This window comes from Rhincodon typus, chromosome 20, assembly GCF_021869965.1.
Source record: "Rhincodon typus isolate 14 chromosome 20, sRhiTyp1.1, whole genome shotgun sequence".
In the NCBI taxonomy this organism is placed as follows: Eukaryota; Metazoa; Chordata; class Chondrichthyes; order Orectolobiformes; family Rhincodontidae; genus Rhincodon; species Rhincodon typus.
The window spans coordinates 32,951,945-32,969,816 of NC_063351.1; the positions used below are offsets into that span (position 1 = coordinate 32,951,945).

Consider the following 17,872-nt stretch of genomic DNA (forward strand, 5'->3'; position numbering starts at 1 on the left):
GCTGAGCTTTTCCAGCAACTTTGTTTTCATTTCTGATTTACAGCATCCGCAGTTCTTTTGGTTTTTATTTAGATGATTTGGAGTTGGGGACTATGTAAATTGTAAACAATTGCGGTCCCAACACTGGTCCCTGAGGCACACCACTAGCCACTGACTGCCAACCAGAAAAACACCCATGTACCCCTACTCTTTGCTTTCTACTGGTCAACCAATCCTGTATCCATGCCAGTACATTACCTGTGATACCATGCAACTTTATCTTATGTAGCAGCCTTTGGTGTGGCACCTTGTCAAATGCCTTCTGGAAATCCAGATACGCTACATCCACAGGTTCTCCATTGTCCACCATGCAAGTAATATCCTCAGAGAATTATACCAAAATAGTTAGCCATGACCTACCCTTCATGAACCCATGCTGGGTGTTCCCAATGGGAGAATTTGTATCCAGATGTCTTACTATTTCTTCCTTAATGATAGACTGAAGCATTTTCCCCACTACCGAAGTTAAGCTAACTGGCCTATAGTTACCTGGTTTTTGTCTACTTCCTTTTTTAAATAGTGACGTCACATTGGCTGGTTTCCAATCTGCGGGAACCACCCCAGAGTCCAGTGAATTTTGGTACATAATTACTCGTGCATTTGCTATTTCCCCCTGCGATGCATTTCATCAGGGTCAGGAGACTTATCTACCTTTAGCGCCATTAGCTTGCCCAGCACTGCCTCCTTAGAGGCAGTGTAGTTTAGATCAAACTTTTAAGAACAGTGTTACTTACCCTAACAATTCGAAAAGGATTCTGCTCATTAAAGATATGTAGTCTGTCTTCTTGAACCAGTGATCCATTTTACTGAGTGAAATTTTTGTATCCTAAATATGCATTTGAAAGAGTAGAAGGTGGACTTTTCCCATTTGCAGTTAATGTTTTGTCAAGTGAGATTCACAGTGCTTTGTGTGCCATGAATTGGACTGATTTTTCTGCTGCAATCTTCCACTTCTCATCTCATTAACTATGCAACCAGTGTCTTGGGCACCTTTTCTTGGGAAAATTGCACAGCTGGACAGAGGGAGATTCTCGCCACTGTTAGGAATTTCTGGCTTTCACACCTCTGATGACATTTTCAAATCCCAGCTGCAAGACCAAGGGGGCCCTTGTACAGTTGTACACGTTTAACATTCAACATATAGCCCATTGGAAAGGAAAAGCTTACTCACTGCCTGGCCAACAGGGACCCAGACATGCAGGTGGCTGGGCTAGTGGAGAGAAGCACCGTACTTCTTCCTACTGATGTATCCACCCTTTATTTTCCCCTTATTTTTTGATTGTTCAGCACTCCCACTATCACAAGCAGCCTGTCTCTCTGTCAGCAATAAAAAAGAATGTAAGCCACAGAGGCTGACAGACGTCAACACTGAAGCCAGTGAGTGTGCCTTAAGAAAACGATGTGAAGTACAGAGAGGCTGGCAGTCTCCGGGTTAGCAGTATAGTGAAAAAGCAATAACTGAGCAAGCTAAGTGCACTAAGATGCTTCCTGTGCATATGCATGAGATGCATCTATGTCTCTGCGCAAAATGCAACCTGGAAGAAGCATGCAAGTCATTGGATGTCCCTGAGCTCCAAAGTGAAGTGCTGATGGGCTAAAGTGATGTCAGAGATGGACCAAAGCAGGCATAATGTGGTGAGGCTGGTAGTTTGCCAGTGCCGACTTGCATGGACAAAGGATGAGGAGGTTGGGTGGCCTTGGAGCATGCAGAGATTTTGTTCTGAAGGAACAGTTGGAGACATATGGGACAAGCGTTGGGCTAATTGCAACTACCCAGTACTGGTTCTTATTTGCTTGTCGAGAATTTGCACTGTCTAGTATCTTAGTGAAGGAGAGGAGAATTAGAAGTGGTGTATAAGTGAGGAGGGTTGGGGCTTGAATAAGATGAAAAAGTAATAATAATACATTTGACACCACTCGGTGTAAGATTCTAAAATCATTTAAGCTTCAAAGGAAAAATCAGGAAAAATGTTTCTCCATGTCAACAATCAGATTTTCTCACTCTTACTGTTCTACCCACTTTCCTTGCCATTATTCATGCTACACCAGAGAGGGAAAATTCCAGCCAAAAGTTTCATTGCTCAATAAATATTACCTGAAATAAAATTTGAAATTATTTTCTGACCTACATCATGGATACCTTTGAAAACTAAATGCTACTTCGTAGTTACATTAAACCTGGAACACGACCAAGGACTGTTCTCATTTAGGTCATTTTAGCTATTATGTTAGGAATGGGTTAAATGGTGTAGCAGTGTATTTATATCTGCTGAGCACCAGTAAATGTAAACAAAGTTCACAAGCATGTCCTAGTGGAAACAATCCATACAATTTAAATCTCTAGGCCATGAGCTGTTGTAGGAACAAATCCAATGTCATCTACTGTTAACAAGACTTGCCCTTACACGTTTAAGTTTTTGAATTTTTTACATAGCACGTTTTTGAAAGTACAAACTGATGCTGGCACAGGACAGGAAGCAAGGTGTGAGAAACAGGTGTGAACAGAGCATAACATTGTTATCACTTTAATCAATCAAATTATAGTTATATAAAAATAGTGCAAGGACTTAGATGTGAGTGAATTCAACATCAAATCAAGCAAAGAAAGACTGTTTTATGACAAAGAAAAGTCTTGTGTTTTTTTTAGAAGTCTCCAGCAACAGTCAATACGTGAAGAAAAAAGATATCGTACTTGTAATACTTTTCAGTGCTAGAGATCTTAATTAAAGTAATTAGCACTAACCAAAGTTTTTAGACAAAAGTCAACTAGACTGGAATGAATAAGATTTAAATTTCAGTGGTGAGATTAGATTAATCAAACATGCAAATACAACTAATTCACATTTCCCAGTGATGAGGCAAGTAGCATGCAAGTTTCTTGAAGCTAATTGCACACATCTTGGACAACATCTGGTTATCTGCATATAATACTACATCCAGCCTCTGCTTGAATTTGCTGTACATTTGCACATAAATAGTATTGAGCAGTATTAGTTTTGTAACCAATTTGCCAGTAGATTTTCGATAGCCAAATGTTTCTTTGACATGGATAAGTGGAAGGAGGAAGAGTTTTAGGCCTATTGAAATTATATATTCCACCAGTATGCCAGCTCGAAAATGTACTGTGTACTCCTTAAGTCAATTAATTAGTTTTCAATAAATTTTAATCAGGGAATACAAGAAATTACAGATTTAATTATTCATGAGTTAGGAAAATAAAGTGTAGAGTTTTTCGACACAAATTTCAAATAAATGTTTAAAAATGAAAGAAAATCATATGAGAGTTGCACATCCTTTTTCTTTTACAGAATAATTATTTAAGGCTTTAGTATATTTGTTGACTACTGAAACTGTCAATGGATAGTGATTATTAATGTATCCAGAAAATAATCAATTCTGTTTGGCCTAAGATTCAAAACATTTGAATATGATCTTGTCCAAAAACAGATTTTATAAAACTACTCAAGTCAGGATCATCTGCAACACTGGGGAATCTCAGATGCGGCTTTTCTCCACTGCCATGAATTGCTAGGGTTCCTAAACCAAAAATAATATCTGAAAGTAGCCGCGTAGTTCTCTGGTTGCTGCCAGTCTGCTTAGGCACATTCCAGGCAGTCGCACGGCCTATAAAATACTGGGTAATGTAGACTCCAAAATGGTGGTCCTCTTGCAGAAAGAACAAACTGATATGTTGTTCTATCTGAACAGGGTCCAGTTATTTGGAAGAGAACATGCTGTTTATAATTTGAATTGGACCATATGCAGAAATTTATATTAACCCGAACTTTGTGTCCAATTCAAATATTGCAGTAGAACTTGCATATTTGGGTAAACCTACAAAATTTTGGAAAAGAAAATGCTTCTGAAATTGTTTCATTCATTTTTTAAGACAAATTATAGCTAAGTTTATATTAGTGTCATAAATGTGTACACATACCTGTTTCTCCTAGAGAGTACAAGAAGGGAACATGCATTCGTTTTGCTGGGAGTGGCAATGAGGAAAATCGAAACAATTCCTATCCTCACAAAGCAGGATTTGCTCAACCATCGGGTCTGTCTGTAGCTCCTCCAGAATGGAATTGCATTTTCGTTTCTGACAGTGAGAGTAGCACAATCCGCTCTGTATCTCTGAAGGATGGTGCTGTAAAAAACCTTGTGGGAGGAGAAAGGGATCCTCTGGTAAGTAAGATTATTCATGTTTTAAATGAGTTTTGGTTGAGTAAAGTTGTCACCTAAAATGGTACAACCTATTATTTACTAAACCCAGTTAGAGGAATTAAATGCATGGCAGCAGCGTTTCAGAACTTATGCAGTTGAGTGAAGAAGATAAAATTTTAGACATGTTCAGTTGCAGCATTTATCTTTGAATACAATTTTAACATCTGTCCAGCAAGTTATAAAAATTTTTTCATTTGTCAGAAATAGATAGCTGATGGGGCCCAACCGAGTTGCTGTCCCACATTTCATTCTTTAGGTAGTTGCTACTGTCCAAATTTACTTCGATATATGGAGGGAAAGAAAAGCAACAGTAATAAATCCAATTGGATTTTTTAAAAATCAGTTGTTTTATGTAATCTTTTCCGGTGTTAGCTGCAAAAATGTTGTGATGAAATAGGTTATAGAGTCTCATAGAGTGTTCAAATAATATTAACTACATTTGTATCCTGTTTTAGCAACCAAATTATGCTATACATTGAGATTTTAAATGTTCAGATTAAGAGTAGGTAGGGTTGGATTTGGTATGGAAAATTATGTAACACTTTCCACTTTTAATTTGAATTTTGAACAGTTTTCCCTAGATTATGATGTGAACCATAAATAAAAGCTTTTCTGGTGAGAAAACAGTAGGCTCAAACATATTAAATTATGTGGCACTCCACGAATGTAGTCCAACTTTGAAATATGCATTTTGTCATTGATGTGCTTATGCTGTAAGCATGTATTTATTTATTGAAGTTTACATGTTGCTTTTCTATTGTCCATGTCTATTATGTGATAGTTTGGATGTGGCACTTGATGTGTGCTAATTTCTTGTAACCTGTTTATAAGTAAGCAACAAATCATATCTGCACAGGTGAAGAACAGGAAGCAGAGCTCATAAAATGCCAGCAACTACTAATGATTTGCAAATCAAGCATGAATACTGAAAACTACTTCTAATTAGGTAAAAGTTATTTAGCCAACTAAATTCCTGAAAATTATTTGGCAAATTGTCTTGAATAACTTAAATTTTGTAAAAAAATGTAATTTTTCTACTAAACATAAACTCAAAAAATTTAAACAATCATTTAAGAAGTACTTTTTCTTTCCACATGAAATGACTTGCTACAATTGTTAAAGTAAAACTGGCTGGCAGAGTTGTCTGTAAGTGATTATACCCTCAAGAAAAGTGTGCCTGGACTGACGAACTGAAGCTTGATTTGAATACTTGGCGAGAGGTTAAGCCCTCATTTGGGCTTTGTTGTAGTCAAACTAGGTGCTTAACCTGTCAATGTTATCCAGTCTGCTGGCGCTTGGACTACATCACATGAACTAAGGAAGAGTCTATAGTCTATATTTTGTAAAGTCTGTATCTTTGTATTGTTCTGTATTTTTGATTGGGGACTGAAATGAAGAAAGCACTGTTTTAATAACCAAGGATGATGGAAGAGATAACACAGTGTGGAGCTGGAGGAACACAGCAGGCCAGGCAGCGTGAGAGGAGCAGGAAAGCTGATGTTTCGGGTCGCGGCCCTTCTTCAGAAATGGGGGAGGGGAAGGGGGCACTGAAATAAATAGGGAGGGGTGGGGTTTGGGCTGTGAAAGGTAGGTGGGATAGTGATAGCAGGTAGGTAGTGGTGGGGATTGGTCAGTGAGGTGGAAGGAGTTAATAGGTGGGAGAGAAGACGGACACATCAAGGAGGTGGGGATGAGAGGGAGGGTTGGTCTTGGGAGATGAGGCCGGGGGGTTGGTCTTGGGAGATGAGGCTGGGGGGTGGGAGATTTTGAAGTTGGTAAAGGTGGGATGGCGATAGGTGAGTGCAGGTATCCCCACCACTACCTACCTGCACTCCCCTATCACCATTCCACCTTTACAAGCTTCAAAATCTCCCCACCGCCAGTCTCATCCCAAGACCAACCCTCCCTCTCATTCTGCCTCCTTGACGTGTCTGTCTTCTCTCCCATCTATCTGCTCCTCCCACCTCACTGATCAATCCCCACCACTACCTACCTGCTATCACCAAACCCCCTCCCTATTTATTTCAGAGCCCCTTCCCCTCCCCCATTTCTGAAACATCAGCTTTCCTACTCCTCTCATGCTGCCTGGCCTGCTGTGTTCCTCCAGCTCCACACTGTGTTGTTACAGACTCCAGCCTCAGCAATTCTTACTATCTCTGATGGAAGAGATTGCTGCACATTTTCAAAGCAAGCTACCAACACTTGACTGTGTTATGTACATTGCTGCTTGGTCAAACAGAGGAGATGAGGTCACTCCCAACAAGCTAGAGCCAAGGGGCCTTTATGAAGGGCAATTCAGCCAGCAACAAGTAGCTGATTGGATTGATGACTAGTTTTGATGACAAAGGCCTTCTGCCTTCCCTGCAATGCATTGCCTTGCTGTTTTGAACTGTGTCCCCGCAGCCAGATATTAAAGGCTCCCTGTAGTTCCGTCTTTTCTTGCTTTTCAGCACAGACATGCAGCCAGGCAAATTCTCTTGGTTGTCAGCAGTTAAGCAAGTGGATACTTTTCTTTACATCACTATGTGTCTCAATTTCACGTCTGCACTATTTGCCAAAGCATTCATGACAAATCCACTGCTTTTGCATCAGCCAAATGACCAAGTCTTAACATCCATGGAGAGTAGTCCTCAGTCATGACAAGAGAGGCACCCTTCAGTCTGGGGTCATAGAATCGTAGAATCCATACAGTGTGGAAGTAAGCCATTTGGCCCATTGGGTCCACACCAACCCTCCCAAGAACATTCCACCCACACGCAACCCCTTACTCTATAAGCCTGCATTTCCCCATGGCTAATCTTCCTAACCCACACATCACTGAACACTATGGGCAGTTTAGCATGGCCAGTCCACCTAACCTGCACATCTTTGGACTGAGAGAGGAAATTGGAGCACCTGGAGGAAACTCACACAGACACGGGGAGAATGTGCAAATTCCACACAGACAGTTGCCTGAGGCTGGAATCAAACCCAAGTCTCTGGTGCTGTCTCAGCACATGGGTCCCAGCACAGTATGTCAAGTGCTGTCTCTGATTTCAGTCCAAGGGCTTGGATAGAGTTTGTTGGCCATTTGGGGCAGTCAGGATCAGGAAACTGTCCTTGTGTGGGAGAGGAACCGAATGTTGGGCACCCCACCACCCATCTTGGCCCTTTTTTCTCCCCCCTAGAATGGACCTCTCTCTCCTCATGCTGTGCGTTCCTTCAGACTGTGACAACTGGAGACTAGGCTGGCAGTGTCTAATGACATAGTCTCTTCTGTTGATCCTGAGGGAAGAGGGCAGTCTTCTTCACCTTGTCCCATCATCCTGTTCCCTGTCAGCAAGATGGAGTGCCAGTTTTCCTCTGTCGGGTGTGTTTGAGGCAATTCGCACTAATTATGAAGAGCAGTGCTTGATTGGGGGGGCAGCATGGACTTTAAAGGGTGCAGAGATCCCAGAAGTAGCAAGTGTTTACACAGATGAATGGGAGAATACAACAAGCGGACCACCATAGAAGCAAGGTGCATAGGTAATGAGATGGGTTTGAGAAAATAGTACGAAGAGACTTGATGATATTTGTGGATAGGAGCCCTTCGTGAAACAAACCAAATTTCTGGTAAAATTCAACTCAGTGTCTCACGAAAGTAACACAAACAGGCATAACATTCTGCACCTTTAAAACTCTAAAATCACTGCAATTGTAAAAATAAGGAGGAACTTTCACCAGTTTGGTATGTTATAGATGTGGAGCTGGATGAACACAGCAGGCCAGGCAGCATCAGAGGAGCAGGAAAGCTGACGTTTCAGGTCTGGACCCTTCTTCAGTAATCCAGACCCGAAACGTCAGCTTTCCTGCTCCTATGATGATGCCTGGCCTGTTGTGTTCATCCAGCTCCACACCTTGTTATCTCAGACTCCAGCATAGGCAGTCCCTACGATCTCTGGTATGTTATAGAGTCGTGGAGTCATATAGCATGGAAACAGATTCTTTGGTCCAACTCTTCTGCGCTGACCAGTTATCCCAATCTGACCTATTCCCATTTGCAAGCATTTGGCCCATATCCCCCTAAATCCTTCTGATTCATTTACCCATCCAGATGCCTTTTAAATGTTGTAATTGAATCCGCCTCCTTCACTTCTTCTGGCAGCTCGTTGCATACACGCACGACCCTCTAAGTGAAAAAGTTACCCGTCTGATCCCTTTTAAATCTTTCCCCCCTCACCTTAAACCTATGCCCTCTGGTTTTGAGCTCCCCACCTTAGGAAAACGACCTTGGCTATTCACCTTATCCATGCCACTCGTGATTTTATAAACCTCTATATGGTCACCCCTCAGCCTCTGACGCTCCAGGGAGACAAAACCCCTGCCGATTCAGCTTCTCCCTATAACTCAAACCCTCCAGTCCCAACAACATTCTTGTAAATCTTTTCTGCACCCTCTCAAGTTTAACAGCATCCTTCCTATTGAAGGGCTACTAGAATTGTACACAATATTCTAAAGTGACCTCACTGATATCCTGTACAGCCACAACATCACATCCCAACTCCTATACTCACAGTTCTGACCAATAAAAGCTAGTATGCCAAACACCACCTTTACCACCCTGTCTGCCTGTGATTCCACTTTCAATGAAGTATGCACCTGTACTACCTTTAACTGTACATGTCCTGTCTTGCTTTGCCTTAGCAAAATGCAACACTTCATGTTTATCTCAATTAAACCCTATCTAACACTCCTCAGCCTATTGACCAATCAAGGTCCTATTGTACTTTGAGATAATCTTCTTCACTGTCCACTACGCCACCTATTTTGTGGCATCTGCAAACTTATTAACTATAGCTCCTACATTCACATCCAAATCATTTATACAAATAATAAAATGCAGTGCACCTAACACTGATCCTTGTGGCACACTGCTGGTCACAGTCCTCCAGTCTGAAAAATAACTCTCTCTCACCCCCCTCTGTCTCCTACTTTCAAGCCAATCTTGTATCCAATTGCCTAGTTCTCCCTGGATCCCGTGTGATCTAAGTTTACCAACCAGTCTACCATGCAGAACCTTGTTGAAACTTTGCTGAAGTCCACGTAGACCACGTCTATCGCTGTGCCTTCTTCAATCTTCTTTGTCGCCACATCAAAAAAACTCAATCAAGTTAGTGAGACATGATTTCCCTGCCAAAGCCATGTTGACTGTCCCTAATTAATCCTTGCCTTTCCAAATGCAGGTAAATCCTGCCCCACAACTTACCCACCACTGGCGCAAGGCTCACCAGTTAATAGTTCCCTGATCTTTCTTTACAGCCTTTCTTAAATAATGATACCGGAATAGTCAGCTACTAGTCATCTGGCAACTTACCCTGGTGTAGATGATGTAAATATCTCAGCAAGGCGCCCAGCAATCTCTTCCTAACTTCTCGCAAAGTTCTGCGAAACACCAGATCAGGTTTTGGCTAATTATCTACCTTTAATGTGTTTTTAAGTCTGCCAGCACCACTTCTTCTGTAACATGCACTCTTTTCAAATTTGTTCATTTTATGTTCTGATTTGGCTATTGCTATCGTGTTGATAAGTTTGGAAATGGAAATTAAGTAATGAAAGATGTTTAAATTTTATTGTATTTGTGATGAAAACATTCAATACCAAATGTTCAAATGTCATATATAATGGTCATTAATAAATTTAAAATAAAATGCTGCATCTTTTTTATTACATTTTTAATTTCATTCACAAGGCCACTGATTATCGTCCATCCTCACTGCCCTTGTCTCCTTGACAACTAAATAACTTGCTGCTGGGCCATTTCAGGGAATTATGAACCAGTGAATCTTGCATCAGTGGTGGGTAAGTTGTTGGAGGGGATTCTGAGGGACAGGATTTACATGCGTTTGGAAAGGCAAGGACTGATTAGGGATAGTCAACCACAATGCAGTGGAGTCAGATTATAGACCAAGTCTGATAAGTATTGTAGATTTCCTTCTCTAACAGATTTTTGTGTACCAAATGAATATTTACAATGATGTGGTAGTCACATGGTCTGCATCACTCATACTAGCTTTCTACTTTAAATTTATTTAATCAACTGTATTTGAATTCCCCAGCTGCAGTGAAGGGATTTGAACTTACTTTTGAATCTGAAGTCCAGTCCTCGGATTTTAATATTCACTTGCTATTTCAATGTAAAACCAGTCAAGACGACTACTCTGCTTACAAAAGAAAATGGCATCACATTATGAGGCCATACTTCATACTTCTACGTTTGATGTTCTCCAATGGTGTGAATGTGATACACTTTCACTTAAGCATGATCAGCCATGAACTTTCTGTAGGATTATGAGGCGACTTAGCAATAGGCAAACAAACATATAGTCTAGCAATAATATGTAACTTAACCCATCTCTTATACCACTTGTGGGCAATGAGTACAGTGTTGACCCTGGCTGTTTTCTTGCGTCTTTCCTGCATAAGTTACAGGCATGAGTGGTAACCCAAAACTGCAGGATTTCAGCATGTCGTAAAATAAAGTTTGCAGAATTTAACCTCAGTGCTAAACTGATAGGACTGAAGCAGCCATCCTGTTGAAGATTTAGTCAGTATACCATTTTTCAAAACAGCTTCACATGTTTCACATTGTGGAGGGTACAGTTGTGTAGGGCCCTTAATCCTTTTAAGAAATATACAGTTATGCACTTGATTAGTAATTCCTTCATTCTATTTTAGTTGATGTCTTGTTCTGAACACATTCCTGTTTTTTTTTATCAATAGCAACAGTCTTGACTATCTGTACACAATGAACAAGCAAAGACATCTGCATGAGTAGCTGTATTTAGACAATAGGTTAATCAAAACCTCTTATCATGAACTTGTATATTTGGGCACCTGAGCCTTGCTTGCAAAGAGAAAATGCTGGCACATTTTTAAAGCAGAAAACGTCTTCCAACAGCATTTAAAATGCAGATTAATGTTTTGTGTGGAGAAGCATTTCAGATGCTGATGATTGATTTGAAAATTTTTGAGCATCTTGTGTAATTAGTTCATATTCGTTATTTCAATATGCTTATTTTTTCTTTTATGACTTGAAGCTTTTAGAGAGGCCGGATCTCTTTGTAGACCAAGACAAATCCCAGCCTTGAAACACAAGTAAGCTTTCATATCCACTTGTTTCTGCTCCCATTAGAACACTTCAGGATCACTAAATTCAAATATGTAACTTCATTGAAAGATGTATATTGCCCATGGCTGTATATGACAAAATGGCTATAAGGGATTTTCTTCTTAACTAACACAGATAATCAAAGGAAAGTTTAGCTGATGTAGCATTTCATATAGTTCAAATCATGGCCTTCACAGCCAGACAACAAAATGCCTCTGAGTCTTTGTAAACTGGGACTTGAATGCCAACAGTAAGATTCTGATAAATCAGCTCAGATGAAAACCATCTGATTTGAGATTTCCAACTTTTATATGAAATAGAAAGGGAAAGCTTGATGTACCTGGCATGAGGCTTTTTAAATAATTATAATTACATATTAGAGTAGACACACATTCGTACAAGAATAGGAGTCTAAATTTATTGGATATTGGGGGAATTAAATTTCTGATGGCAGTTAGTCTTGGATGCAGAGACTAGTTTCAATAAACACCTTGAAATTTTTTTCCTGTTAGCAAGAAGATTAGAACAACAAAAAGGTACAAACAAGATAACTTCGTAATATATCAAGAGACAAATAACATAGCAAAGCGGGCAGAAACAATTTTGAAACAGGGTCACCATAACCTCGAGAATAAACAACTGCCACTTCGCAAGTCAGATAAGAGGGGAGCTGTTCCCAAAAATGTTAGTTTTGTCCCAGAATCATAGTATTAGGTTTAACTATGCAAACTTTATTGGTAACTTTATATTAGAGCTGATATTACAAAAATCATAACAATTGGTAGAAGTTAACATCCTTTTTAATCTTCTGTACTAAGATCAGCAAGGGATATGAATTGCATGACCAAATTTGAAAAGTCAATAGTAGTAAGCAAGTATACAATGTGCTAGCAAATGTCTAGGAAGGTACATAACAATCAGTGTTGGAACGTGGTCAATAATTGTAGGAGCCCAAGGACAGGTGATAGGCAGTCTGGCAAGCATCATGAGATGATGGGAGAACCTAAGGTGGTCCAGGAAGTTGTCCATCATTGGTTGTGTATTCACAGGATTGGTTGGGTCAGAGGGGATGTGGTAAACACTGATGTCAATGTTGCATGTAACCATTGTAATGCAATATGTATAAATATTATTGGGGAAAGTCCTAGATAAATGTTAAATTTCAGAATTTTTGTGATTGAATTATCATGTTTGGAATTCTATTTCCTGGCCAGAGCGGACTACCAAATATTATTTTAACCGAGTGAATCTTTAATTCCGGATGATAAGATTTGCACATCTTAAATGTTGATTGGTGTGAATTCTGCTCCAACAAGGGGGAAAATTAGAATTTCTGTACAGGAGGAAGAGGGCTTGTTGACATAATTACATCCAAGAGTTTTCGCTCTGCCTCTTTAGACCAGCAATAAACTATCTGCACAGCTTGAAGAATTTAAACATTCTGTATGTATAATTTTTAATCGACAGAAGTACTTGGACTAATTAAACCATTCTTCTCAAAGTGTAATAGAAGGATACTATTCTATTTTTCAGATAACTGCAGATATAAAAGGTTTTTCCAACAGCTTTGAATCTCTGAATTTGGCTGCAGATTTACAACGTCGTTACATAGTGACTTATGAGTTATCCTTAACCCATCAAACCACTCATTAACAACGAATTTCAGTATCGGAGAACTACTATGAAAGCATCAAATATGTTGAGTATCAGGCATTTCAAAACCACCAAGCCTGGGCACATTTAAGCATATCATAATAAGAAATTATATTAAGATTCACATGCTCTGGCATTCCAAAGGGAATAGTTACCTGAAATTTAAAAGGATTCTGGAAAATAATAAATGCATGCACACTGTCTCAGTGGTTTCAATGCACAGAAAACAAAATTGTTAGTGTCTTTGAAGGGGTAAATGAAATATTGAATTTGGACAAATTTACATATAGATATATCCGATATCCAGAGATTTATCAAGTAATGTTTATAAAAGAAGTCATTTAAGAGCAAGAATAAGCAATTTATATTGTTGCCTTGACTCAAACAGAAATATTTGACTTTTGTTTTAAGATGTTTTTCATTGGACAGCAAATCTCTCCAGGGCTCAGGAATGTGATAGGATGGTGACTAGTTGAATTGCAAACTTGGATAAAAGCATGTGATGGGATGGTGGCAGAAGAAGCCAAACAAAATTAGAATAATGGGTTGTAATGGCAGTTGAGGTTAACATACACTCTAGTGAAAGGAAAGTTTAGATGAGAGCACTAAACTGCTATCTTTCTGTTGGAGATGTTTGTCTCCTTGACTTTCCTTTTAAAAGAACTGAATTTGATGATTGACCCACCACCCGAGGTATTGGGACCATACATGGAGAGATAAGTAAAACCTCACAAGTCTTTTGATAAGATCATTTGAGAATCAAGAATGTGTGGCATGAAAATGAGGTACTGCATAAGTGTGCAAAGATAGTCTGAGATTAGTCCAAAATAGATTGCTACAAAGGAAGGGAAATAAATGCACTGAAAAATGGGTTTCAATCATGTGCACGTACTTGAGAAGCAGTATGGCATGAAATGTGGTCAGTATAGTGAGAAAACATCTTAATTTACAAAACATTGCAACCTACTCGCTAGAGATAATGATCACAAAACGATTGGGATAGAGTAAAGAGTGGAATTGAAATGAGCAAGGAGAATTTAGATTTAAACAATCAAGGGCTTTGAACACTTAGTAATAAGTTTCTTTAAGGTTATTTACAGATGAAAGAGAACTGGAGAATTTTAAGTCCATGTATGATGCTATTTTGTTGTTGATTTGTGGATGGAGAACTGGAGCATAGCAAACCAAATTAAGGAGCATAAATCTGAATTTATAATAGAGGTTATCGATGTTAGAATTTATGACACAACATGTTATGGAAACAGATTAACTGAAAGAAAATACAAATGTAAATAATTTGAGCAGTTCACCACAAAAACATCAAGAGGAGAGGAACAGTGTTCGAAAGAAGTTGATGATGGAGAGACAGTGGCAGCATTGCTGAAGTACTATTGGAAGGAGATGGAATGATGGAGTTAATTGTAGATGGATCTAGAAACGTTGAGGGAGACTTGAAAGTAGGAGTGCAGATCCCTAGCATTTACTCAGCCCAAGTAGCAGAATTAAAAGCCCTGACGGGAGCACTGAAATTAGCCAGGGGTGACAAAGTTAATGTATACAGAGATAGCATGTAAGCCTCTCATGAAGCCCATAGTTATATGATGGCCTGGACTATGCAAGGGTATATCACCTTGACCAGGGACCACATACAAAATGAAGAGAAGGTTCAAGATTTAGTGGAAGCAACAAAACTGCCCAAACAAGCTGTAGAAATTAAAGTTGAGGAAAGCACTGTACTCAATACGAGGAAAAGGCTATGGATAAGTGCAACATTGTGACTGGAAAAATTGGATATTCATGTTGAAACTGATGGTGAAATGAACTTCTCCTCTGATTCAGGGGGAAAAACTTTAAAACGCCTGACAGAAATCTGTGAACAGATGGCAGCAAGAACTGTTATCTTGCAAAATCTTAAGAATGTTGTTGGCAGTGTTTTCCCCCAGTGTCTCATCTCTGTGTAATGATACAAAGTCAGGGTGTAATATAACCACAGGTCAGGCAGCATCCTACTCCTCTGATGCTGCCTGACCTCCTGTGTTCTTCCAGCTCCACAAATAGTAGGAACTGCAGATGCTGGAGAATCTGAGATAACAAGGTGTAGAGCTGGATGAACACAGTAGGCCAAGCAGCATCAGAGAAGCAGGAAGGTTGACGTTTTGGGCCTAGACCCTTCTGAAGAAGGGTCTTGTTATCTCTGCCTCCAGCTTCACACTGGCTTGACTTTGACTCCAGCACGTCCAGTTCTTGCTATCTCCGTGTAATGTCACCCATGAGCCAGAAATTATGGATGAAGGAGTAGGACCTGGGGGACAGTTAGAGAAGAGACCAACATGTCCCTTTCTCCCAGTGAAGTTAAAGAGGACCTTCTGTGAAAATTGGAGTGTTATCACAGAAAATTACCATAACAGTTACAAGGAGAGCATTCCTTACATTCGCCTGAAATCAGTCATAAAACAAGGAGTAGTCTGAAAGTATTATAGGTTCAAGACTTTCAAATCTTTTTGAAAAGTTTAAGAAGTTTTTTTTAAGCTGCTGCAGAAAAGATGTTGTGGAAAAAGTGGTTTAGCTTGTTCTCAAAACAGGTATGTCTTTTTGGAAAACATCCAAGTTGAACTGCGAATTTGGAATGAGAAATGTTTTGTCTGTATGCCTACTTAGAAAATGTTTTCTTTAAGACAATAGAAATTTAAAATGCAATTTGAGATTATTAAAACATTTTCTGATAGCTTTTTAAAACAGAACTGAATTAATGAAAGTATGAATTAACTGCCAGTTAATTCCTGCTGGCAGTTTTCTATCTTCTCACCACACAGAAGGTGTGTAAGATGTTTTGTGTGGATATTATTAACCCACTGGGCTTGTTCCAGTCCCAGTGGATTTTGTTTTTGAATAGGTTTCAAAAACATAACAAGGGAGCTGGAAGTCTTGCGGAGGCAAAGTCTTTGCTGAAATTGGGATTGATAAAATTACTTGAGACATGTTCACATACACAATGGGAAATTCAATTAAATGTTAAAGGTCAAAGAAATTTAAATTTGTTAATTTTAATTTAAAAAAAGAGCCCAATGGAAACAGTCTAGGTGGTATCAATTTGTATCAGGAAAAATTGGGACAGATTGTTTTGGAAGAAATTAATTGAAACCTGTTAGCCCAACAACACTGCAGGGGCTGTACACAAAAGAAATATGAGTCAGTTGTTGTCAAATTTGAATTTGGAATAATTTTGAAAGGAGGAAAATAAAGTTTAATCTAGCAAGTTATATTTGAGAAAACTGCATGTACTTTTTATAAGAAAGACCAAACAAGCAAAATTTGGTAATGCTTGAAATCTCACAGTAATAATAATTGTTTGTTTCTTTTAAAACTATTGCAAAAATATGCTTCTGTTGCTTAATACTCTGGACAGTAAGGTTTCTCCAGGGTTCCTGGATCAGTTACAATGGTAATGAATAGGGCCACTTCCAGAATAAAAGAATAGTAACAAGGAAAAAAACAGTGACACTACATCAAATGGAAATGGGAACTGCACCTTGGGTGCAGTTAAATGGAATGTATCTAATGAAATCAAAGTATAGATAGAATTAGATAACTAACAGTATTCTCTTGGAGATATGTGAGCCCTGTGAGTTTTCTTTTTAAAGAAACTAAATTTGCTGATTTGTCCACCACCTGGAACACCAGACCAGATGAGGAGGATACACAGGCACCCACTAGTGACTTTTGATCTTCCGAAAAGATCACTTGGAAGTCAAGAGTGTGTGGCATGATTTTAGGAAACTGATGTAAAAGTGCAGTGATGGTTTTGACACTTGAAGTAATTAACATGCCCAAACGCATGGCGAAAATACACTGAAGCACAGGCTTCAGACATGTACACCTACTTGACAAAATGATTAATGTGGCCTGGAAGAGTACAGAAACATTTTAAATGATAAGGCACTGACACGTAATCCATAGAGAAACTGACTTTTGGCATTGGTGAGAAGAAGCTAAAAATTGCAATTGGAGACAGAGGGAAAAATACTGAAGAAATATCCATAAGATGGGTAAAAATGAAGCAAGAGCTGGAGAATCTTTCAAGTCCATCCATAATCTTTTGCCAGTTAACAATGAGCTGATCTTAAAATTTATCATATGTATAATCAGCTTATGATAATAGAACAAAATGTACGTGCTTATGTAAGACCTTATTAAAGGGTGGTAGTGGTAGGATCAAAATGATATCTTCAAAACATACCATTATGGGTTAATCATTAAAGGTTAATTGGACATGACAATCGACAATTGGGAAGTACAAATGGAAAAGGAGGCAGAAGAGAGCTGGGAAAACAGGCATTATTACCTAGGTCAATGACGGTTAGATATAGGTCACCTTGGCACTTAGGATAAGAAGGAAGCTTTTCCCGAAACTGTTAGCTTTGTCACAGGATCAGGTTTAACTATGTATAATTTTATTAGTTACTCTATATTAGAGCTGATATTACAAGTATCATAACAATTGGTAGAAATTAACATCCTTTTTAATCTTCTGTACTAAGATCAGCAAGGGATATGAATTGCATGACCAAATTTGAAAAGTCAATAGTAATAAGCAAGTATATGATGCGACTGGCAAATGCCTAGGAATGGACATAACAATCGATGTTGGAATGTGGTCAATAATTGTAGGAGCCTAAGAGCAGGTGATATTTGTGTGTTCACAGAATTGGATGTGTAGATCAGAGGGGATGTGGCCAACATTGATGTCAATGTTGCATGTAACCATTGTAATGCTGTATATATAAATATCCTGTACTTTATTGGAAAAGGTAGAGTATCACTGACCTCCCAATC

General features: G+C 39.0%; 1 protein-coding gene across 2 annotated transcripts in view; it reads left to right on the forward strand.

Annotated features, from left to right (window-relative positions):
- nhlrc2 (NHL repeat containing 2) overlaps nt 1-17,872 on the forward strand; it is an 87,063-nt gene that overhangs the window by 50,921 nt on the left and 18,270 nt on the right. For both annotated transcript variants that reach the window (XM_048609050.1, XM_048609051.1), the window contains exon 7: nt 3,990-4,218. In XM_048609050.1, coding sequence (XP_048465007.1) covers nt 3,990-4,218 — 229 coding nt within the window. The remainder of the gene's footprint in view (nt 1-3,989; nt 4,219-17,872) is intronic.